Source organism: Sminthopsis crassicaudata, chromosome 4 (assembly GCF_048593235.1).
Source record: "Sminthopsis crassicaudata isolate SCR6 chromosome 4, ASM4859323v1, whole genome shotgun sequence".
In the NCBI taxonomy this organism is placed as follows: Eukaryota; Metazoa; Chordata; class Mammalia; order Dasyuromorphia; family Dasyuridae; genus Sminthopsis; species Sminthopsis crassicaudata.
The window spans coordinates 307,202,053-307,225,898 of record NC_133620.1 but is presented as its reverse complement, the minus strand read 5'-3'; the positions used below and the strand labels follow the sequence as shown (position 1 = coordinate 307,225,898).

Genomic DNA, 23,846 nt, shown 5'->3' with positions numbered 1-23,846 from the left:
AGCTTTGAAGTATTTAGAGTCCCTTTCATGTGTGTACTCTAGTTACAAGGCTTCTATGTATCTATCCCTTCATGCAAATCCCCAAGCCACATGTGTTACCCTTGTAGGAATACTCCATATGTAATCCCTAAAAAAGAGCTACTCTTCCCACTTTTTGGAAAAGTTTAATGTGGAAGTTTAATGGGGAGAGGTTATTTCCTTGATTGTATCCTGTCTGGCTTCAAAGACTTTACTCTCAGTCCAAATAACCAGTCTAATGTAAACTTTTTTCCACTATGCCCAAAGGGCTAGCAAATTGTACATATCCTTTGATCCAGCATTATGTCTATTGGCTCTGCACTCCAAAGAGGAAAAAGGACACATATGTGCAAAAAATATTTTTAGCAGTCCTTTTTGTAGTGACAAGGAGCTTGAAACTGACTAGATACCCATCAGTTGGGGAATGGCTGAATAAGTTATAGTATATTAATATAATGGACTATTATTTTTATAAGAAACAATGTACAGGTTGATTTTAGAAAGGCTTGGAGAGGCTTACATGAACTGATGCTAAGTGAAGTGAGTAGAACCAAGAGAATATTGTGGATGCACAGCAGCAATAAGAATTTGTGATGATCAACTATGATGGACTTAGCTCTTTTTAACAATGAGGTGATTCAGGTGAATTCCAATAGACTTATGATGGAGAGAGCCATTTGCATACAGAAAGAGGACTATGGAGACCAAATGTGAATCACATCATAGCATTTTCACCTTTTTTTTTTGTTTGCTTTTTTCCCTCAATTTTTTTTCTTTCCTTTTTTTTTGGCGCCTGAACATGGGACTAAGGGTTTACACTCAGCAGTCCAGACTGATATGATCCTGAGTTCAGTGGAAAAGTCTCCATGACCCAGAAATTAGGGGGAGTACAAAAATAGACAAGAAGGAAACTTTGTTAAGGGCTAAACTAGTGTTTTGACTGAAATGGGACAAATGTTTAGAAAAGAGTCTTCTGAAAGTGTGTAGAAAACATTAAACTAAAAAAAACAAGGTTTGATTGTAACATGGAAGCAGATCATTGAACTCTTCAAAACATTAAAATACACATCTCTTGGCTCTCAAAGGAAGAAGAATTAGAGACAGACAAGTGGAAACTAGTAGGAGAGCAATTAATTGAATATTACAATGATAATGGTTCTAATTCAATTCCTAAAGAAACATTCTATACATATAACTTAATACAATTGGCTTTAAGGAATTACATAAATATTAGAATAAGGAAAAAGAAGAAAGAGCAGGAGAGGGAGGATATTGACAAACTAGGTGAAAAGCATAAAGAATTAGACAAGAAAGGAGTTAAGTACAATGCTGATGAAATTAAGGAATGTGGTACTTCACAGCAGGAGCCATTAGAGCATTCCCCATCCCCTGACCTACCCCTCTCAATTAACCCTTCATGGGTGGAGGGAGAAGGAGGAGGGAGAGGGGTAGTGACACCATCAGCACCATCCATGCAGGAGCTTTGTCCACACCCCTCCCCATGACAAGATTACAAAAGGCACTAGTTAAAGCTAAAAAAGCACAGGATATATCTGATTTAATAGAGGCATACCCTCTTATTCAAGAGTTTGACTCTTCAGGTCAACAAAGGAGAAGATACACTCCTTTTGATCTGAAAATTATCAAAGATTTGAAAAAGGGTTGCACTCTTTATGGGGCTATATCATCTTAAAATGGTATTAGAGAATTTGGCTTATGAAACTTTAATCCCTAGTGATTGGAAATCTATAGCAAGGACATGTTTAGAACCTGGACAAAACTTGTTGTGGCTTTCTGAGTACAATGAACTATGTAGAATACAAGACCAACAAAATAGGCAGACTGGAGTTAATATACTAGTCACCTTTGATCAACTAGCAGATAAAGGTCAGTATACAGATGTTGAGCACAGATTAATTACCCTTTGATAGCATATGAGCAAATTGTTGCTGCTGCTATCAAAGCATGGGGCACCCTCCCAGGAAAACAAGATAGAAGGGAAAATAGAACAAGGTCCAAATGAACTCTTTACTGATTTTGTGTGATGTCTGCAGACAGCTGTCATTAGAACTATTGGTGAAAATGCAGCTACAGCAACAATAATAAAACAACTTGCTAGAGAAAATGCTAATGAGGTTTGTAGAATAATTATAGTAGGACTACACAAAGATGCTCCTTTAGAAAAGATCATAAGAAGCTGTTTTAGACCACAGGAGGTCGCGCCATCCCTGACTTTTCAGGGAGATGAGAACCCCAAAAAGGAGGTGATCACGCCCCCCCTGACTTCTCAGGAGGGGAGATGAAAGCACTAAAAAGGAGATAATCACGCCCTCCCTGACATCTCAGGAAGGGAGATGAGAAGCACCAAAGAGAAGTGGGGATTTGCTAGCGGGTTTCTGGATTGAAGGGCCTTATTAGAGACAAGTATGCACAAACCCATCAGCATGGGAGTTATTACACAAGCACATAGCAATAATGCAGAGGCTATTAGTGGTGACTCTCCCCACAGTCAGTGCAGACTCGATGTGGTGTAACAAACAGGAATTGTACATGCAAATAGTGATATAACAAACAATATAAATCAACATGGTATTGTAAGAGATTTCCAGAAGTCCTAGAAGGAGGGTATGTAAACACCAGACACACATACTCCTTCTTCAGCAACCAAGAAACAGTCCAAAACCAATCTATTGTCCATTGCTTCACTGTTAGGGAATCCAATGATCCCTACAAGTTTTTGAAATCCCACATCAGTCTTTTTATATGTTAGGGAATCCAATGATCCCCACAAGTTTTTGAAGTCCAGCAACAGTCTTATGATGCCTCAGAGAATCCAATGATTCCTGAGGACTTTCAGTCCTACAATAGTCTTATGATGCCTCAGAGAATCCAATGATTCCTGAGGACTTTCAGTCCTACAATAGTCTTATGATGTCTCAGAGAATCCAATGATTCCTGAGGATTTTCAAGTCCAACAGTTTTTGATGTCCATGGGTCAAACGCCATAACTGCCAGGTTCTTTCAGTGGTGGGCACAGTCAGCAACGGAACCACCCAATGTTTCTTGGTCCTTCTCCTTCGTTTCAAGGGTCTGCTCTGTCTCTCTCCAATGGACAAGGCGAATACGGCTCGTTGGCACCCATCTGATTCCTTCTCCATCTGTAGAGATACAAGCAAACCCTCTCCCCCAAGCAGTTAACCTATCTGGTCCCTTCCATTCACCACTTTCTGGGTCTCTCCACATCACTTGGCGATTATCTAAAGACAGTGGAGCTGCTCGCACTGGACACTGCCCTTCCGGTGAGTTATAAAACCTGTCTGCTGGAGCCAGTGCATCTTTGTCAAAAATTAAAAAACTAAATTTAGAAGTTCTCTAGGGTTACCCGTGGCTCCCCCTTTCTTTTGTTTTTGGAGGAGTGTCTTAATATCTCTGTTTCTTCTCTCTACTATTGCCTGCCCTTGAGGATTAAAGGGTATGCCCGTGGTGTGTAAAATCTTATACTGTGCACAAAAGTGTGTAAAATGTTTAGATGTATATGCAGGTCCATTGTCTGTTTTTATTGCTTGGGGCACACCCATAATTGCAAATGCTTGTATAAGGAATTCAGTTACCACTCGGGCTGTCTCTTTTGCTGCTGGTATTGCAAATGTGAATCCTGAAAAGGTGTCTACCACGACATGGATAAAAGATAGACGACCAAAAGATTTATAATGGGTCACATCCATTTGCCAAATTTCATTAGGTCTCAAACCACGAGGGTTCTTCCCTGGAGGGAGTGTAGGAGCATGGAAAGGAAGGCAAGCTGTACAGGCTTTTACTATGCTCCTAGCTTCTTCTCTTGTTATTCCAAACTGCAAACGTAAAGCTCGGGCAGCCTGATGATATTTAGAATGAGACTCTTGTGCTTCTTGAAATAAAGGAGTACTGGCCAGCATGGTTAGAAGGCTATCTGCCTTTGAATTACCATCAAAAATAGGACCTGGAAGTCCACTATGGGAATGGACATGCAAAATATAAATCTTACCTGGATGCTTTCTCACTTGCTCTTGAAGCTCTTTAAAGAGCTGATATATATTGGAGGCTACAAATTTTATTTGGGCTGTGGCAATTCTTTGTACCACACCTACTGAATAGGCTGAATCAGATATTATATTTATGTCTCCCGGATAATAAGCACAAATGCCTTTTATACCCAGACTATGATGCAGAAAATGGGAAGACAGGGTCCCTCTTCGCAAGGGACTTCCAGAGAGACTTGTCAATGCTTTCAATGTGGTAAAGTAGGGCATCTGAAAGCTCATTGTTGACATAGTGATACAGTAAGAGAACAAGGTGAGAGAACAAGACCAAAACCCCATGTCCAAAATGCAATAAGGACTTCTACTGGGCCTCAGAATGTAGATTGATCCAGGGAAATGAGAGTTGGGGCCGAGCTCCAAGACCTTAAACAAAAAACAGGTGGGGCATGGTGACAGCCGAGGTTACACCCAAAGAGTTTTTAGAAGTTCAATACTCAGACATGATCAATCAGCAGAGAAGCAATTTGTAATGTTCTGATTGGTTTTCTGGAGGTCTTTGGATGAGCCTTCATTTAAACAGAATAATCACCACAAGAATAGCTAAGGAGAAAGTCCAAATTCTTTATTATCTGCTTCAAAGTCTGTCTCCTTTCACTTGAGGCCTGGCTAGCTTTCTGGAGGCCCTTTAGAGGGGACTTGGTTTCAGTGGAGAAATGAAGGAGAGCCACCAGGAGCCTGATCAAAGATGGAATGTTTCTCTGAGTCCAAGGACTTTTGTTCCAATCTCCAGTCACCACAAAGGTGGGAGATGGAATGAATGTCTCTCACTGAGTTTTTCCCAGGTTATATACTCTATTATAATTACATAATCATAGGTGTGAATCTTTTAGAACTATATTAAGTACTAAGTACATGTACTGAACTAGAGAACTATTAATTACCATGCTATATTAGATAACCATTGTTTTATCAATTCCTCTGAATTAATACCTTGTTTCAAGTACGTTTCTCTGGAGTTCTGGCTCATTACAGCATAAGATGGGAGAGATGGATTATAACTGGGGAGAATACAGCTTTTATAACCCGACAGAAGGGCAGTGTCCAGTGCAGGCAGCTCCAATGTAATTGCCAGGTGATGAAGGAGAGATCCAGAAAGTGGTGAATGGAAGGGACTAGATAGGTTAACTGCTTGGGGGAGAGGGTTTGCTTGTCTCTCTACAGATGGAGAAGGAATCAGATGGGTGCCAGTAAGTCATATTTTTCTTGTCTATCAGAGAGAGACAAAAAAAGAGAAAAAACCTCGAAACAAAGGAGAAGACCAAAGAAACATCTGACACTGAAAGAGCATGGCTGATAATAAGACTGTTACAGAAAACCCATAGGAATCATTGTATTCTCTGAGACATAAGATTGTTGTAGGACTTCAAAGTTGCAGGAATTATTGGATTCTCTGACACATGAAGTAATGGACAATATATTGGTTTTGGACTATTTTTAGGACTTATGGATATGTATACTTTCTCATGTTGATTCATGTTGTTTGTAACCTCACTACTAGCCTGTGCTATATTGTTATGTGCTTATGTAATACCTCCCATGTTGATGGGTTCATGTATACCTGTTTCAAGTAAGACTCTTCAGAAACCCGCTAATCTGGTTTGACTCCCCATTTCCCTTTGGTGTTTTCATCTCTCTGAAACATCAGGGAGGGTGTGATCACCTACTTTTATGGTGTTTTCATCCCCTTTTCTGAGAAGTCAGGGAGAATGTGACCACCTATGTTCTAAAACAAAAGAAAGCAGGAGATGTAGAGGGCTGTAACTCTGTATGATTGATTTAAACAAGGTGTTAACTCAGTGGAATTGATAATACAATGATTCCCTAGTTTAGCATAGTGATTAATAGTTCTCTAGTCCAGTATGATTGAATTAATCTTACAACAAATAATGGTTCCCTAGTGATATAATGATTGGTTTATATTCAGTATATTGTAATGATGTAACTATAATAGAGCATATAAATTGGGACAAACTCTGTCCGAGAGACAGACTGGGAGACAGACTCAGAGAAGACCAAGGACTGGAGGAGCTCCAGTATCAGAGGGACATTCATTCCATCTCCCACCTTTGTGGTGGTTGGCCTGTCCTCCTTCATTTCTCCACTGAAATTAAGTCCTGTCTGAAGGCCCCGCAGAAAGCTAGCCAAATCCCAAGTGAAGGAGATATGAAGGAGATAGACTGTGAAGGAGATAATTACTCTGCTGAAATGAAGACTGGTCTGAAAGACCTCCAGCAAACTAACCAAAACATTACACTTTTTGATCTGAATTTTCTTGTGCAGCATAAATGTGGAAATATGTTTAGAAGAACTGTACATATTTAACCTCTATTGCAGTGAAGTGAACAGAACTAGAAGAACATTGTACAAAGTAACAGCAATATTGTAACAACAATTGTGAAAAACTTAGCTACTCTGATCAATATAATAATCCATGAAAATTTCAAAGGATTCATAACAGAATATTCTATCTAGCTCCAAAGACAAGGGCAAACTGATTTTTTTCTTCACTTTTATTTTTCCTCCACAACATGGCTAATATGGAAATGTTTTACATAACTTCATGTATAATATGTAAGATATTTCCTATATTCTTGATGGGTCAGGAAGGAGTAGGAGGGAGGAAATTTGAAATTGAAAACAATTTTTTAAAAATGAAGTATTATGTTCAGATCCTTGGAGCCTTAATTTAGGAAAAACATTAATAAGCTAGAAAGGAAGGCAAAGGATGGAGAAGTCTTATGTCCATGTCATGTGAGAATCAGTTGAAAGAAATGAGGGAGAAAATTTGGGAGAAAAATAGTTCTGGCACATAATAGCTTTCTTCAAGTATTTGAAAGATGTGGAAAAATAGATTTGTTTTGTACCAAAGGACAAAAATAGGAATAATAAGCTAAAGTTATAAAAGATAACACAGCTTAAGACCAGCAAAGAGAAGCACTTCAGTGTAGATACCAAGCAGAAAATAGCAAATAATTATTGTGATAACAGTTGATGTTCACTACTCTGCATCATGAAGGATGTGTATTGTCAGGGATTTAATTACTTATGTCTTTTTGCATGTTCCCTATGTGTGTATTCTTTCATATATGTTCCTTGGCCATATATATATTCCCTAAATATGTGACCCCTGATCATGCAGGTTCCTTGCATGTGTCCTCTTTCCCCACTGACAGTGTGATAGCATATGATCATATAATCATTAATGGGGCAAATTTTTCTTCCCACTTGTTATCTTGTTGAAATTTGAACTGATTTATTCTCTTTTAAACAAAATACTTGGCATTCAGAATCTAAGATTTTTAGTGAATGTTTATCCATAAAGTTTCTTAAACTTAAGATAGTTTTTTGGGGGCTCACATATGAGAAGCACCAGGTATTACAGAAACAAAAGATTCAGAGCAAGGATTATTAAAGTTCTTTTGCAACAGTTACAGCACACATTTTAGAAATGGTCCCTGAGATACTTTCATGGAATCTATGAAGTTAGAACTATTTTTCATGATAAGGCATTTAAATTTCTAATATGGTTTCTATCAATAGAAAAAAGAATACAATCCATATAAACAAAAGCTCTTTGAAATAATCCTCAATAATTTTTAAGAATTTAAAAGGCTCTGTAGACCAAAAAGTTTGAGAAGCGCTGACCTAGAATATGCTGAAAGCATGTTACTTAGAAAGTTTCAAGACAAGGAGCCACACTAAAAGTTATGTTTTGATTACATCAGGGCCATTTGAAGAAACCAAGATGTTTAACCTAAAGCAAGGGAATATTTGTAAGAAATATTAATTGAAAAGTTATGGGGAAAATGGATTAACCTTGTTTTGTTTGGACCCAGAGGGCAAAACTAGAATCAATGGAGCTTCAAAGAGGCAAATTTGAATTCAAACTAAAACTTCAGAAATATATAAAAGTAAAAATTTTTCAGAGATCAACCTTGAGCTAGAAAACTATTTCCTGGGAAAAGAGTTGAAGGTTATTCTTGTTCAGGCAGAAGCTATATGAACTAATTAATCTCTGAAGTAGTTTCCAACAGTGACTTTATAATCCTCTGAAGTTTATGAAGTGTGCTGGCATTTATTTCTAAAATTGTATTTATCCAGCATAAAAAAAAAAAATGGTAACAGATTTAACAGCTAACTTCCCTTATTGTATGTCTTTGTGTTTTCTTGATATGTCTTGTGTGTTCATGAATGTTAACTCTTAGATAAGAAATCAAGAATTATATCATATACTCTTACTCTGCAAGAATGGAGTAATAGCAGTTCATTACAATAAAGCCTTCTACATTTTACTTTGATAAGTAGTATGGTACAATAGAAACGGTGATTAACTTGGGAGTGTGTGGAACCACAGTTTTAATCTAGACTTTGCTATTTGCTACTGATATGACTACTATGAATGTACTTTAGTTTTGCCCATTTAAACTTCAGGCATCAATGGCCTATACAATATGAGCCAATGAAATACTTTCTCAAGTTAATTTATAGGTAAGAACCTTATATCTCACTCATGCAACAAGTATTTATTTTGTATCTATATGTTTGGCTGTGAAAGGGATACATAGTTTTTTCAAGGGATTTGCAATCTAATTTATGACATGTGCAGATATAATACAAGGAAGAATAAGTGCTTAAAGAGAAGTTTATAATCAAAACCTTAAGAATTCAGAGAGAGAAAAATTAAAATTTTAGCAATCAGGCAGAGTTTCATAAGGAGGCAGCATTTGATTTGGGCTTTGAAAGACAGGTAGAAGTTGTATGGACAGAGACTTAAGGGCAGAGTATTAAAAGCTGAGAGAATGATATAAGCAAAGTTGTGAAGGTTAAGAAAGTACAGAGTGTTTGGGAAATGATATAAAATAGTGTTTGGCGAAAGCAACAGTAAATGTTAAAAAAGAGTAAAAAGTTAAGGCTACAGAGCAACAGTAAAGGCTAGAAAGTTGAGATAAGGGTCTTGAATGTCAAGCTAAGGAATCTGGATTTATTTTCATGAATAAAGTTTCAAATAAAGATTAATCTTGTGCAGATCCACTGGGATGAGACAGGCAATGATAGAATACAGGAATGTTACAAAAGTCCTGGCCAAAAAAAAAAAAAAAGAGGGTCGTAGCAGTGGGAATAGAAAGAACAAGTTCAAAAAAACATTTCTGAGGAGAATTATTGCCATGGATGCATAAAATGTTGATAATCATATTAGTATTCTTATAATGGTCATTTAAAAACAGGAATGCTTAAAAAATTCAGTTGCTATTTGAAATTATCTTTTCTTTCCTTCCAGATTAAAATGTCCCTCTCTTGATTTTTGATACTCTCCCTACCCATATGATCTGTCATTTCTTTCCCCATATAATCCTCAGAACATATTCACCCTTTCCCCTTAGTAAAAGAATGCCGAGCGATAGTGACATGCTCAGCACACAAATACAGCAAACAAAAGCTGAAATACTGCCTAAATATAGTACCTTATCAATAACCAGGAAATTCTCTTTTACTTGTTTATTTGACCAGAACTGTAATTTCATCAGTGAAGAGAGTTCCGGTGAAAATAGATCAAGATTATTGTAAATAATATATTGTCTCAAAGAGTTGCCTGGTGGTGGTGGGGTGTACTAAGAGGTTAAGTAACTTGTCCAAGGACAGACAGGATGTCAAAGGGAAAACTTGAATCCAAAGCTTTCTGATTTTAAGGCCAACCATTTAAAAAATGTATACCTAGGCATTACTAAGGTGAAATAAAGGCAGTAATTACATAAATTTATTGAAATGTGCAAGTATCCATTAAATAAGAAAACAAGTGAATTGTGATATTATAAAATTCACTTTAAACACCATAATGAAACATTTAGGAGCTAATTTAGTGTTAATGGTGTTTGATCTGTAGCATATCAATCATGCACTATAAAGCCTCAAAAACTTCCACACTGGAAAAGTTTTTCATTCTACTCTGCAAAACACTTCTTTCTTTTGAAAACTTTGATTCCTATATTCAGAATACTGTATTAATACATAATAGAATAGTTGAAAGAGGTTATTTGGTCTTTATAAGAAGCATTTAATAATCAAGAGATCTCACACTTACTGACAAACTGTTGGTTCAAAGAGTGAATTCTGACAACAGAGGATCCTAATAATTTTATCATTTACAGTAAGAGTAGGAATGAACATTTGGAAGTAGAATGTGATCCCATGTAAATAATTTTAAAACAAATTTTCAAGAAAAAGGCTAGGGTTATACTTATTGAAAACATATAAATCCTCTAAGTAGAATGTAAGCACTTTGAAAGTAGGAGGTCTTTTCTTTTGTATTTATATTGAAATCCCCATAAAGTAGATGCTTAATGGTTGTTGACTGACTTACAAAACATTACCAATATTGGTAGACAAGATTTCGATGTTGTTGTTTTTTTTTAACTTTTTTTTTTCTTTATTTGTTATATTAATGGAGCTTCTGTCTGGAGAGACTTTTAGTAAATCTATGAGTAACAACATTTTAAACTATGGTGATTACAAGAAGGAATTTTCTCCAGTGTTTTTTTTGTTTTTTTTACTAATAACAAAGACTCAGATTCTAACTCAAAGTTTTCCCATACTCATGATGTTTAAAGGATTTTTTTCTCCACTGTGGCTTCTTTGATGTTTAATAAGATTTGTGCTCTGACTGAAGGCTTTCCCACATTCTTCACATTCATAAGGTTTCTCTCCTGTATGTATTCTCTGATGTAGAACAAGGGCAGATTTCTGTCTGAAAGCTTTTCCACACTTATCACACTCATAAGGTTTCTCTCCCGTATGGATCCTCTGATGTAAAATACGATTTGAGCTTCGACTGAAACTTTTACTACACTGATTACATGGATAGGGTTTCTCCCCAGTGTGGATTCTTTGATGCTGGATAAGACTGGAACTCTGACTAAATGATTTCCCACACTCAACACACTCATAAGGCTTCTCCCCAGTGTGGATTCTCCGATGAAGAATAAGGTGTGAGCTATAACTGAAGGCTTTTCCACACTCCTCACATCCATAGGGTTTCTCTCCAGTATTAATTCTCTGATGATTAAAAAGATGTGAACTCTGACTGAAGGCTTTCTCACATCCATCACATCCACAGGGTTTTTCTGTAGAATAAGTGCTTTGATTCCTATTGAAGCCCGAGTTCCAAGTAAAATTTTTTCCCCATTCATTATCTTTATGTTGTTTCAGGCCCAGAAGATTTTCCTTCTTTTTTCTTAATCTACCCTTAAAGTGTTTTTCACATTCTGAAACCTGTGGAATATTCCCATTAAGATTTCCAGAGATATCTTCATGCAGTTCTTTTTCTATAGAAATTTCTTGCTTTGGAGTTAAGTGTTCCTCAGTCTGATTATGAATGCCTAAAATAAAAAAATCAAGAAAATGTCATAAATTCTCAGAAAGACAAAAAAAGATTGAAATGAAACACCAAGAATACTAAAAATGTCTATGTTTACTAATGAAAACAAAGTAGTAATATGGGAAAGGGATAATGAGTCAACTTACAGAGGTTTGAGGAATAACTGACAAAAGCAATTAAAGCAATGAAGAAAAGCTAACAATATGGATTGATATATTTAAGGATCATAATTTCATCCCATAGACTGCTAATCAATCCATAAGCAGTCTATGGGATGAAATTATGATCCTTAAATATATAAATAAGTTTTATGAAAGAAATGATAAATTAGTTATTTTAAATATCTATTGAGAGTTCTAGATGAAAGCAAATTTTGATTAATTATAGGAAATTATGGGAAAGAATATTTTTTAAAACATGTAGATAATTAAATAGAACAATAAAGTTGTGTTGTTTGACCTTTTGATCTCCAAGAAGAAAATAACCATCTGTTCTAGATAGTTTCAGATAGTTTAGATTATTTACCTACAAAAAGGGTAAGTAACTAAACTGTTATATAGAGATCTATATTTGAAAGTCTTTTTAAAAAGTCAATTAATTGTAAATATACTTTTCTGGGAAAAGATAAGAGAATGAAAAATTTTGAAATGAGGGTGATACAAAAAATGTGAATAAAACTTTTAAAAATTGTAATTGTGAGTTTACTTGATTTTATCACTACTTAAAGCTCAAAATATCCTCAATTTATTTTATTTTATTTCATCAGGCAATCAACAAGTATTTATTCAGTGCCTACTAAGTACCACATCCTGTACTGGGTCCTGGGAGTACAACACAAAATAAAAATAAAGAGAAATAGTCTCTTCCCAGCAGAATTTATATTCTGTTGAGGAATACAGCAAATGAACATATAAATAAATATTTGCAAAATAATGTAAACTATATACACCTTTTTTTTTGAGAAGTAGATAACTAGCAATTAGAAGGATTAGAAATAACCACAAAGAATATTCCATTTAAGCAATGTGAGCAATTTGTTAAGAGGTTTTTTATTTAGTTTGTTTCTAAAGTAGGTTAATGCTCTACTTCAAGAATAAACTATCGATGACATGATGGTATACTTAGAGAACCCCAAAGACTCTGCTAAAAAGCTATTAGAAATAATTCAGAATTTTAGCAAAGTCGCAGGATACAAAATAAATCCACATAAATCCTCAGGATTTTTATATATTACCAACACAATCCAACATCAAGAGATACAAAGAGAAATTCCATTCAAAATAACAGTCGATAGTATCAAATATTTGGGAATATATCTACCAAAGGAGAGTCAGGAATTATATGAGCAAAATTACAAAACACTTGCCACAAAAATAAAGTCAGATTTAAATAATTGGAAAGACATTCAGTGTTCTTGGATAGGCCGAGCAAATATAATAAAGATGACAATACTCCCCAAACTAATCTATTTATTTAGTGCTATACTAATCAGACTCCCAAGAAACTATTTTAATGACCTAGAAAAACTAACAACAAAATTCATATGGAAGAATAAAAGGTCGAGAATTGCAAGGGAACTAATGAAAAAAAAGTCAGAGGAAGGTGGTCTAAGTGTATCTGATTTAAAGCTATATTATAAAGCAACAGTCACCAAAACCATTTGGTATTGGCTAAGAAATAGACTAGTTGATCAGTGGCATAGGTTAGGTTCACAGGGCAAGATAGTGAATAAAAATAGCAATCTAATCTTTGACAAACCCAAAGATCCCAAATTTTGGGATAAGAATTCATTATTTGACAAAAACTGCTGGGAAAACTGGAAATTAGTATGGCAGAAACTAGGCATGGACCCACATTTAACACCACATACTAAGATTAGATCAAAATGGGTCCAAGATTTAGGCATAAAGAACGAAATCATAAATAAATTGGAGGAACATGGGATGGTTTACCTCTCAGACTTGTGGAGGAGGAAGGAGTTTGTGTCCAAGGGAGAACTAGAGACCATTATTGATCACAAAATAGAACATTTTGATTACACCAAATTAAAAAGTTTCTGCACAAACAAAACTAATGCAAACAAGATTAGAAGGGAAGTAACAAATTGGGAAAAAATTTTTACAGTTAAAGGTTCTGATAAAGGCCTCATCTCCAAAATATACAGAGAATTGACTTTAATTTATAAGAAATCAAGCCATTCTCCAATTGATAAATGGTCAAAGGATATGAACAGACAATTTTCAGATGATGAAATTAAAACTATTTCCACTCATATGAAAGAGTGTTCCAAATCACTATTGATCAGAGAAATGCAAATTAAGACAACTCTGAGGTATCATTACACACCTGTCAGATTGGCTAAGATGACAGGAACAAATAACGATGAATGTTGGAGGGGCTGTGGGAAAATTGGGACACTGATGCATTGTTGGTGGAGTTGTGAAAGAATCCAACCATTCTGGAGAGCAATCTGGAATTATGCCCAAAAAGTTATCAAAATGTGCATACCCTTTGACCCAGCCATACTACTACTGGGCTTATACCCCAAGGAACTACTAAAGAAGGGAAAGGGTCCTGTATGTGCCAAAACGTTTGTGGCAGCCCTTTTCATAGCGGCTAGAAGCTGGAAGATGAATGGATGTCCATCAATTGGAGAATGGTTGGGTAAACTATGGTATATGAATGTTATGGAATATTATTGTTCTATAAGAAATGACCAACAGGAGAAATACAGAGAGGCTTGGAGAGACTTACATCAACTGATGCTGAGTGAAACGAGCAGAACCAGAAGATCATTATACACTTCAACAATGATACTGTACGAGGATGTATGCTGATGGAAGTGGATTTCTTCAACATAGAGAAGAGCTAATCCAATTCCAATTGATTAATGATGGACAGAACCAGCTACATCCAGAAAAGGAACACTGGGAAATGAATGTAAACTGTTATTTTTACCTTCTGAATCCAATTCTTCCTGTGCAAAAAAAAATTCGGTTCTACACACATATATTGTATCTAAATTATACTGTAATATATTTAACATATATAAAACTGCTTGCCATCTGGGGGAGGGGGTTGGGGGAGGAAGGGAAAAAATCTGAATAGAAGTAAGTGCAAGGGATAATGTTGTAAAAAATTACCCATGCATATGTACTGTCAAAAAATGTTATAATTATAAAATAAAATAAAAAATTTAAAATAAATAAATAAATAAATAAACTATCCACTTTCTTCTTCTTTGTAGTGATATACTGAAGACAGACAAAATATGCCTGGAGCTGGAGGGATGAAAAGTTGTTCACAGCTGGGATTGTTTACCAGGTTTATTGAGACATAGTTTCATTTCTTATATCTTATGTTTTCATCTGAATTCTCTGTTTTAGAATGAAAAGAGTGATAAATTCACCTTTTGGTCCCCGTAAGGTTTTCAATTTCTTGACTAAACAAATTTTTTTGTAATTTTTTAGTTTTTCCTGGAAATGTTATTTGTCCTCATAAGATTCACCTGAATTGCATACTGGTCATCAATATCAACCAGATAATTCCTGGTTCTTAAAATATTCACATTTTAAAAAGTAAGTCAGGTTATTAAATCAAATTTATTGGAATCATTTGAATTCTATGATCCTGTAGTAATAAGGACATAAGAAATAAGTAATGGATGGACGCAAACAAGGAAGTCACGGAAAAAATGGGAGGCAAAGGAGGCTTGGAAATGGGTGAAAACCTAATTGAATGAAAAGTTAAGAAAGGGAATGCTGGGGAGGAGGAATGGAGATGATAGCAGTGACCAGAATAGGAGGAATAAGATATATAGAGTTAAGATTAATGGCTTGGGATAGGAAAGTTACAGTAGGTTCATCAAAACTGTGGTAGCAGTCGACAAACATATCAAAAGGATAGGAACTCTTGGCCTAAGGAGGTATAATGGATATGTATATTCAATCACTTTTCTATTTTAAAAACACATGCCTACATACAAACTGCAGGGAGAAAATCACTTTAAAAGGGGTAAATCAGGAAGGTTATATTCTCTTCTCTCAACTCTATTTAGAATAAGGTGAAGGGTAACAAAAGAATTCTAAAGAGATTCTGGATTAATGGAGGAAGACAAATGAAAAATTAAAGTTTATGAGCATATATGCAATAAAAATAACTTTTATGAACCATGGGAATGAAGTAAAATTCAAATTAAATTTTATGTGTGATAGAAAACACTTTAGTTCACTCAATAAGCACTTGCAAAGCACCAGAGAAATCTTGTTAAACACTAGGAGCATAACAAGTCTAGATAAAATATGTTCCCTTACCACAGAGCTAAAGGTTTATCAGGGGGAAGGGGGAAAGGGAGAGAGGGGATTAAAACACACATACAAATAAATATTTGAACAAAAGGTATGTGTACTAGTTCTTTTTAGCCATTCTCTATTTCAGGATGAAGAAGGTAAAATTTGTAAGTAGTCAAGTCAGCAAGTACTTATTAAAGAACCTTCTATATGCTAGGTACCATATTAAGTATTGGGGATACAAAGAAGGGCAAAAACAGCTCCTGTCTTCAAGGAGTCCATCATCCAATAGGGTCGAGAAAATCAAATGTTGATTTAGTGTTTTATATTTGATTCCATTTTATAATTGATTCTATTCTGATACTATCTAAGCTATGTTTCTTTGTCTCTGAGTTAAATTAATGAACTTAGAAGTTCAGCTTTCATCTCTAAGCTAAGCTGTCTCATAAAATTACCTTAATTCAAAGTAAAATATTATCTATTCACATCTAACTGCTTATGCACAATTATGGGAGATCTATTATTAATGATTTTTATATATCCATGCATTATAAAGAGGGATCTATTATCTTGCTAAATAAGTGCTGCAAAATGCAGGGATGCACTAGTAAATATATTCTCTCTTCAATGCTGGCTGTCCTTCAGTAAAGTCTGGTTTGTTGTTGCTATGACACTAACATGCAGATGATTACCACTATAGCAACAAAATGGAAGGAGGGATGGCTGATAGTCTTGCATTCCTAAATTCCATCCAATCATACTGTTTTCCATATCTATGATCTTCAGAATTTATAACAATCATGTTGTTTTCCATTGGTGATACTTCATGTTATTTATTCTCTTGTATTTCCCGAAACTAAAAGACTGGGTTCATTAGCAATCCTAGCTTACTGAGGAGCTAAAAGAACATTTAGTTGGTTACTGCTAGCCCTATAAATAAATTGATTGGGTAGCTAGGTGGCCTATTGGATAGAGCACCAGCCGTGAAGTCAGAAGGATCCGAGTTCAAATTTGGCCTCAGATAAAAAAATAAATAAATAGATTATGTTCAGAACTTTATGGCTCAGTTTAATTTCAATCACAACAGGGAGACAACATGTATATAACCATATGCCAAAAAAAAAAAAAAAAAAAAAAAAAAAAAAGAAAAAAGAAAAAAGAAAAGAAAAGAAAAGAAAGAAAGAAAAAAGATACCTTCAGGATAAGTTGAAAATTATCTTAGAGAGAAGGCCCTAGCATTAAGGGTGACAGTAAAAATTTCTTGCATTAGGTGAGACTTGATAGAATCCAAGAAGTCACAGACAAGAAGAGAGAGGATTCCAGATAGTTGAACAGCTGGTGAAAATTCTAGCTAACTGAAAATATAGAAAACTAGGTAGAACACCAGAAGCTTGGCTCCAATGAATAAGTTTAATTAATGGCTGAAAGTAAACCTAGAATTACAGAGTAGATGAATAAATTCTGTCCTAAAAACTCAGGTAGGTGAACCCTCGAGCAATGTGATGGTGTTTTAGTTTATGGAGGGGCAAAAGATCTTGGGAGAGAGAGATAAAAAATAGTAGATATGGTCACAGCAATGGTGTGGGGTTGAGGCCTTGAGTCAGCTAATAAATCAAAAAACATTAATGAAGCACTTCTATATCAAACACTAGGTTAAGAGCTGGAGATAGAAAGGCAAAAATAGCCTTGGCTGTCCTGTACAAGTAAGATTTATACAGGATAAATTGGAAATAATCTCATATGGAAAGCACAAAGATTAAGGAGGACTACGAAAGGCTTCTTGCAGATGATAGAACTGAGATATGAAGGAAGTCAATAGGCAAATATTTTAAGCTGGAAAAACTAATTTAAAAGTTTAAGAATCAAGTAGTCTATTCTTTTATATCCTCTTTAAAGTACCTGAAATCTTTAAAACTGTAATACTTTGATGGATCAATAACCCAATTAATTTCTACCAATGTATTTCTTGATATATCTGTATGCTACTTTATTCATTTGTAAATAAATCTAAAACACATTCTTTTGCCTTAAGAATATGGCCAAAGGAAATAATAAGGAAAGTGAATAGGTGCTGGAGTTAAGCACCAAGCAATGGTAGAGCAGAAGGCAAGAAGAAAAAGTCATTTAGTGTTAGGATTTTTACAAGGTGCTAAGTCACTGGAATGGATGTAATTATCTAATTTAGCATGGTACTTAACAATTCTCTAGTTCAGTAATATATTTATTAGAATTCTATGAGATTCACACCTTTAAGAGAGAATATTTTTAAAGGAGCTCCCACAAGCCCAGGAAGTACCCACAAGCCAACTCACTGGGAGGAGGAGTCTGATTCATTCCAACTTCAACCTTCGTGCTGGCTGGAGACATCGAGAGGCTGGAGACTTGAAGGACTAACCTTTGGATTTGGAGACATTGGGGCAAGAGCTCTCGGGAGTCAAGAAGAGAGATAGGCCTCTACTAAAGCTAACCAGGCCCCAGGAGAAGATTCAGGATTTTGAAGGACACAATAGAGGATCTGGACTTTAACTCCTGGCTGCATTTTGGGATTATTGAACTGAACTGAAACTAAGGCTGCCTCCAGAAACTCTCCAAGAAACCTGCCCCAAGAGAATGATCGTAATTTAGAGAAGAAGAATATCACAATTTAGAATTAAATTCTCTATCTATACTATCTATCTGGCACTAAGCTCTCACTTGTGACTCCAAGAAGTTATAGTTTACACAGCAGTCACACCCTAATAAACCATCTTAGCAGATAGGTTAAACTAGGTTGAGGGTAATCAGGGCCTCAAAACTGTCAGTGAGTTATGTAGATATCTATCCCAAGCATGAGAAGACTTCCCCTGGAGGAATGGGCAGATGAAAGCAATTTGTTCCAACTGTGAGGCAAAGTTGCACAAAGTTGTCAGCCTCACTCTCTCTTCCAGAGTCACCAAAGAGCTTTGGACTAAGATAGTAAAGCCCAACAGTGGTCTAGTTAAGATTAACTTTTTCCCATCTATAGAAGGGATGAATTGTGAACTATCTAAGGGCATTTTTCCTATTTTGAAGGAATTATGGCCTTGATCACTAGGCAAAGGTCCCTTCCAATTAGTCAGGGGAGTACCAGAGAAGTGTAGTCAAAGAAGGAATTGGGTAATTTTAGTGGAAGATTGATTGTTCTTTAAGGTGGGATAGAATGTTAATTTAAAATAGTATTTTATTATATTGTAACCTTTCTCTTTTTCAAGATTCCTATAAATGTTACTTTAAATTCTGTTAGATTAGAGACATTTCTAATGGCAAGAAGGGAGGTAACTGATTTAGACATCTCTCTCAAAAATAGAATTATTTGAATTTAGATTAAGGTTAAATTAATAATGACTATATCAGTAGACCTGTCTAAAAAGCAAGATATGGTATTAATATTTTATCTTCAACAAATGTAAATTCCTTAATATTTGCCTGTTGAATTTAAAAAAGGTTTTGTGCATGCATGCGCATGTATGTGTACATAAAACTAGCAAAAATCTGAGTAGGAGAAAGGATAAAAGAATGAAGCACAAGTAATATTTTCCTGGAACCATCTTTTACTATTTTCTTCTGCATCTATTTGTGCATGATATCTGTTCAATAAATGCTTGTGGAATCAAGGAGGAAACTAAAATCAAAGAAAAATATGATGTATGGAGAAAGATCAGTCAAATGAGTGGATTGAGAGAGATTATTTTTTGAAATCTACTGACACTTGCATTACTTTATCAGAATGAAGTAAGGAGTAAAAGAAGAACAACTGATATAACAACAACACTGCAAAAATGAACAACTCGAAAAGACTTAGGGACTGATCAAAGCAATGACCAACCAAGAATTCCAAATACTGATAATAAAGAATGCTATCCATCTGCTGACATGAAGATGAAAGATTAAAAAGGCAGAATCAATTAGATAGGCTTGAATGTGGCTAATATAAAAATTTGTTTTGATTGACTTTGCACATTTGTTACCAAATTTTTTTTTTTTTTTTTTTTTTTTTTTTTTAGGAGAGAAGGTGGTAGGAGGGAGAGAAAACAGATTTCTCTTAATTGAAAAATACTTAATTTGAAAATGAAAGATTATTTTAGCATGTAAATTCCAGATTCAAAATTTCAAAGTCAAAGAAAATATGAGGGAGGGAGGAGCCAAGATGGCAGAGAAGATACACACAAATTTCTAAGCTCCCTCTTACCCTCAATACCAACTATTTAACTCAGCCTCACAAATAGCACTGGACTGGTAAAAACCACAAAGATTAGAAGCACAACTTACCAGCCGAAGAGAATCTGGAATTTCGTCAGAAAAGGTCGGTCCTGAAGGGTGAAGAAAAAGACCGGCACAGACAGGGTTAGACTAAAGGCTAGCATACTATGCCAAATGGACTGGGGAGGCCTCTGGGGTTAGAAAAGCTACTGAGACAGAGGAATCTGGCATAGGCTGATAGCTCTACTCTGCTTGCAAAACAGCAGATCAGTAGAGAAATCAAAGTCACATTAAAAAAAAATATATATATATATGCCAGAACCTATAACTACCCCAAACTGGAAGTGACTCAACACAGATCGAGGCATGACTATGCAGCTACCTTCTGCTGCATGGAGCTATTCCCTGGGGCAGTTAAGAACCTGCGGGGGGGGGGGGGGGGGGGGGGGGGGGGAAACAGCCTGGAGCAGCCTCTAATCCACACAGTGGGGGGCTCAGCCTGAGGCAGTGGAACTTCCATAGCAGTGAAACTCCCACAGCAGCAAAACTCCTACAGCAGCAATTGTGCTTCCTGGTCTGTGCACTGGGGCTTTTCACTGGTCAGTTGCTAATATCCAAAGCCTGGGGTTGTGACACTTTCACTGATCAGTCTCTACCCTCAGGGCAGTTGCTAGACCACACAGCAGGGGTTCTTCACTGGGCACTCCACACAGCACAGCCATGCTAACCACCTCTGAGGCATTTCCAGTGTGGGGAGGGGAACTCTCTCCCAGAACTCCCACTTACCTTTGCAGCCCATTCACAAGACAGCTGCAATCCATGCTAACCTTGTTCTGCAAGGAAGCTGGTAAATTCCCCACCCTGAAGGCAGACCCCATAGGTTTTTAAAAATGAGGAAAAAATTGAAGAGAACAATTGACAGCTTCTATACAGAAAAAGAACGAGTTTCCAAACCTGAGGAGGCTAACAGCAGACAGTTTCCAGGTAATACCCTAAAGGGGAATTATACCTGGCCCCCATCACATAACTCTCTCCTAGAAGAGACTATTAAAAAGTTAAGAGAGTTGGAAGAAAAATGGGGAAAGGAAAGAGAAGTTATGATAGAGTAACAATGTCCGGAAATTTGAATTGGAAAAGATAAAGAATTCACAGGAAGTGTAGGGAAACAAAATTTGTGAATTGGAAAAGGTTAAAAAATCACAGGAAAGTAGGATCTTGTGAATTGGAAAAGATAAAGAATTCCCAAGAAAGTAGGATTTCTGAATTGGAAAAAGAAAATAACTCACTAAAAAACAAAATTGCCTCAGGAAGAGGCAAAGAAAATTTACCATATCTGAGGGAATTTAGAGAGGGGGAGGAAAACTGTGAATCTTACTCATCAGAGTAGGCTCAAAGAATAAATAATTGACATATTTGTTTTTCAGAGAATTCTCTCTCACCTCATTAAAAGGAAGGAGAGGAAAAGGAAAAAGGAAAAGAGTAATAAGGGAAGGGTACAAGAAACGGGAAGGGACTTAAAAGGAGGGGGTAGGGATACTTAAAAAGGGAGGACTGAGTGACACAAATGGGGTCCATGAGTTTAATACTGGGGAAGGGGTTCAGAGGGGTCAAGGGGGAAAAAAAGGATAATAAGGGGATAATATGATGGCAGGAAATACAGAATTAGTAATTTTAACTGTAAATGTGAATGGGATGAACTCTCCCATTAAGCAGAGATGGATAGCAGACTGGATCAAAAGTCAGAACCCTACAATATGTTGTTTATAGGAAACACATTTAAAGCAGGGAGATACATATAGAGTAAAGGTAAAAGGTTGGAGCAAAATCTATTTTGCTTCAAGTGAAGTCAAAAAAGCAGGGGTGGCGATCCTTATCTCAGATCAAGCAAAAGAAGAAATTGATCTAATTAAAAGAGATAAGGAAGGAAACTATATCTTGCTAAAGGGTAGCATAGACAATGAAACCATATCAATACTAAACATATATGCACCAAGTGGTACAGCATCTAACTTCCTAAAGGAGAAGTTAAGAGAGTTGCAAGAAGAAATAGACAGCAAAACTATAATAGTGGGAGATCTCAACCTTGCACTCTCAGAATTAGACAAATCAGACCACAAAACAAATAAGAAAGGGGCAGCTAGGTGATGCAGTGGATAGAGCACCAGCCCTGAATTCAGGAGGACCTGAGTTCAAATCTGATCTCAGACACTTAACACTTCCTAGCTGTGTGACCCTGGGCAAGTCACTTAACCCCAGCCTCAAAAAAAAAAAAAAAAAAAAAAAAAAAAAAAAAAAGAAAAATTAGGTATGATAGATCTTTGGAGAAAACTGAATGGTGATAGAAAGGAGTATACTTTCTTCTCAGCAATTCATGGAACCTATACAAAAATTGACCATATATTAGGACATAAAGATCTCAAAATTAAATGTAGGAAGGCAGAAATAATAAATGCCTTCTCAGATCACAATGCAATGAAAGCAACATTCAACAAGAAGTTAGGGGTAAATAGATCAAAATGTAATTGGAAATTAAATAATCTCATCTTAAAGAATGATTGGGTGAAACAGCAAATTATAGAAACAATTAATAATTTCACCCAAGATAATGACAACGATGAGACATCATACCAAAATTTGTGGGATGCAGCTAAAGCAGTAATAAGGGGAATTTTTATATCTTTAGAGGCTTACTTGAATAAAACAGAGAAAGAGAAGATCAATGAATTGGGCCTAAAACTTAAAAAGCTAGAAAAAGACCAAATTAAAAACCCTCAACCAAATACTAAACTTGAAATTCTAAAATTAAAAGGAAAAAATCAATAATATTGAAAGTAAAAAAACTATTGAATTAATAAATAAAACCAAGAGTTGGTTTTATGAAAAAGACAATAAAATAGATAAATCTTTGGTACATCTGATCAGAAAAAGGAAAGAGGAAAATCAAATTGTTAGTCTTAAAAATGAAAAGGGGGATCTTTCCACCAGTGAAGAGGAAATTAGAGCAATAATAAGGAGTTACTTTGCCCAACTTTATGCCAATAAATTTGATAACGTAAGTGAAATGGATGACTACCTCCAAAAATATAGCCTTCCCAGATTAACAGAGGAGGAAGTAAATAGCTTAAATACTCCCATCCCAGAAAAAGAAATAGAACTAGCTATTAAACAACTCCCTAAGAAAAAATCCCCAGGACGAGATGGATTTACATGTGAATTCTATCAAACATTTAAAGAACAATTAGCCCCAATGTTATATAAACTATTTGAAAAAATAGGGGATGAAGGAGTCCTACCAACCTCTTTTTATGACACAGACATGGTACTGATACCTAAACCAGGTAGGTTGAAAACTGAGAAAGAAAACTATAGACCAATCTCCTTAATGAATACTGATGCTAAAATCTTAAATAAGATATTAGCAAAAAGACTTCAGAAAATCATCCCCAGGATAATAAATACACTATGATCAAGTAGGATTTATACCAGGAATGCAGGGCTGGTTTAATATTAGGAAAACTATGAGTATAATTGACCAAATTAATAATCAAATTAACAAAAACCACATGATCATCTCAATAAATGTAGAAAAAGCATTTGATAAAATCCAACATCCATTCCTACTAAAAACACTTGAGAGTATAGGAGTATAGTCAGGAGCATATATTTAAAATTGTCAGTAAGCATCATATGTAATGGGGATAAACTGGAACTATTCCCAATAAGATCAGGAGTGAAACAAGGTTGCCCACTATCACCATTATTATTCAATATTGTATTAGAAATGCTAGCCTCAGAAATAAGAGCTGAGAAAGAGATTAAAGGAATAAGAGTAGGTAATGAGGAAATCAAACTATCACTCTTTGCAGATGA

The 23,846-nt window shown here is 35.6% G+C and overlaps 1 protein-coding gene across 4 annotated transcripts in view; it reads right to left on the bottom strand.

The window, feature by feature from the left end:
• The window catches only part of LOC141541017 (zinc finger and SCAN domain-containing protein 23-like), a 31,509-nt gene continuing 7,663 nt past the window's right edge, over positions 1–23,846 (bottom strand). For 3 of the 4 annotated variants that reach the window (XM_074265062.1, XM_074265064.1, XM_074265063.1), the window contains exon 4: positions 1–11,470. In XM_074265062.1, the coding sequence (XP_074121163.1) occupies positions 10,671–11,470 (800 nt within the window). In that variant the 3' untranslated portion in view covers positions 1–10,670. Of the gene's footprint in view, positions 11,471–20,045; positions 20,087–23,846 lie in introns of all 4 variants that reach the window. The other variant, XM_074265065.1, reaches the window with a different exon arrangement.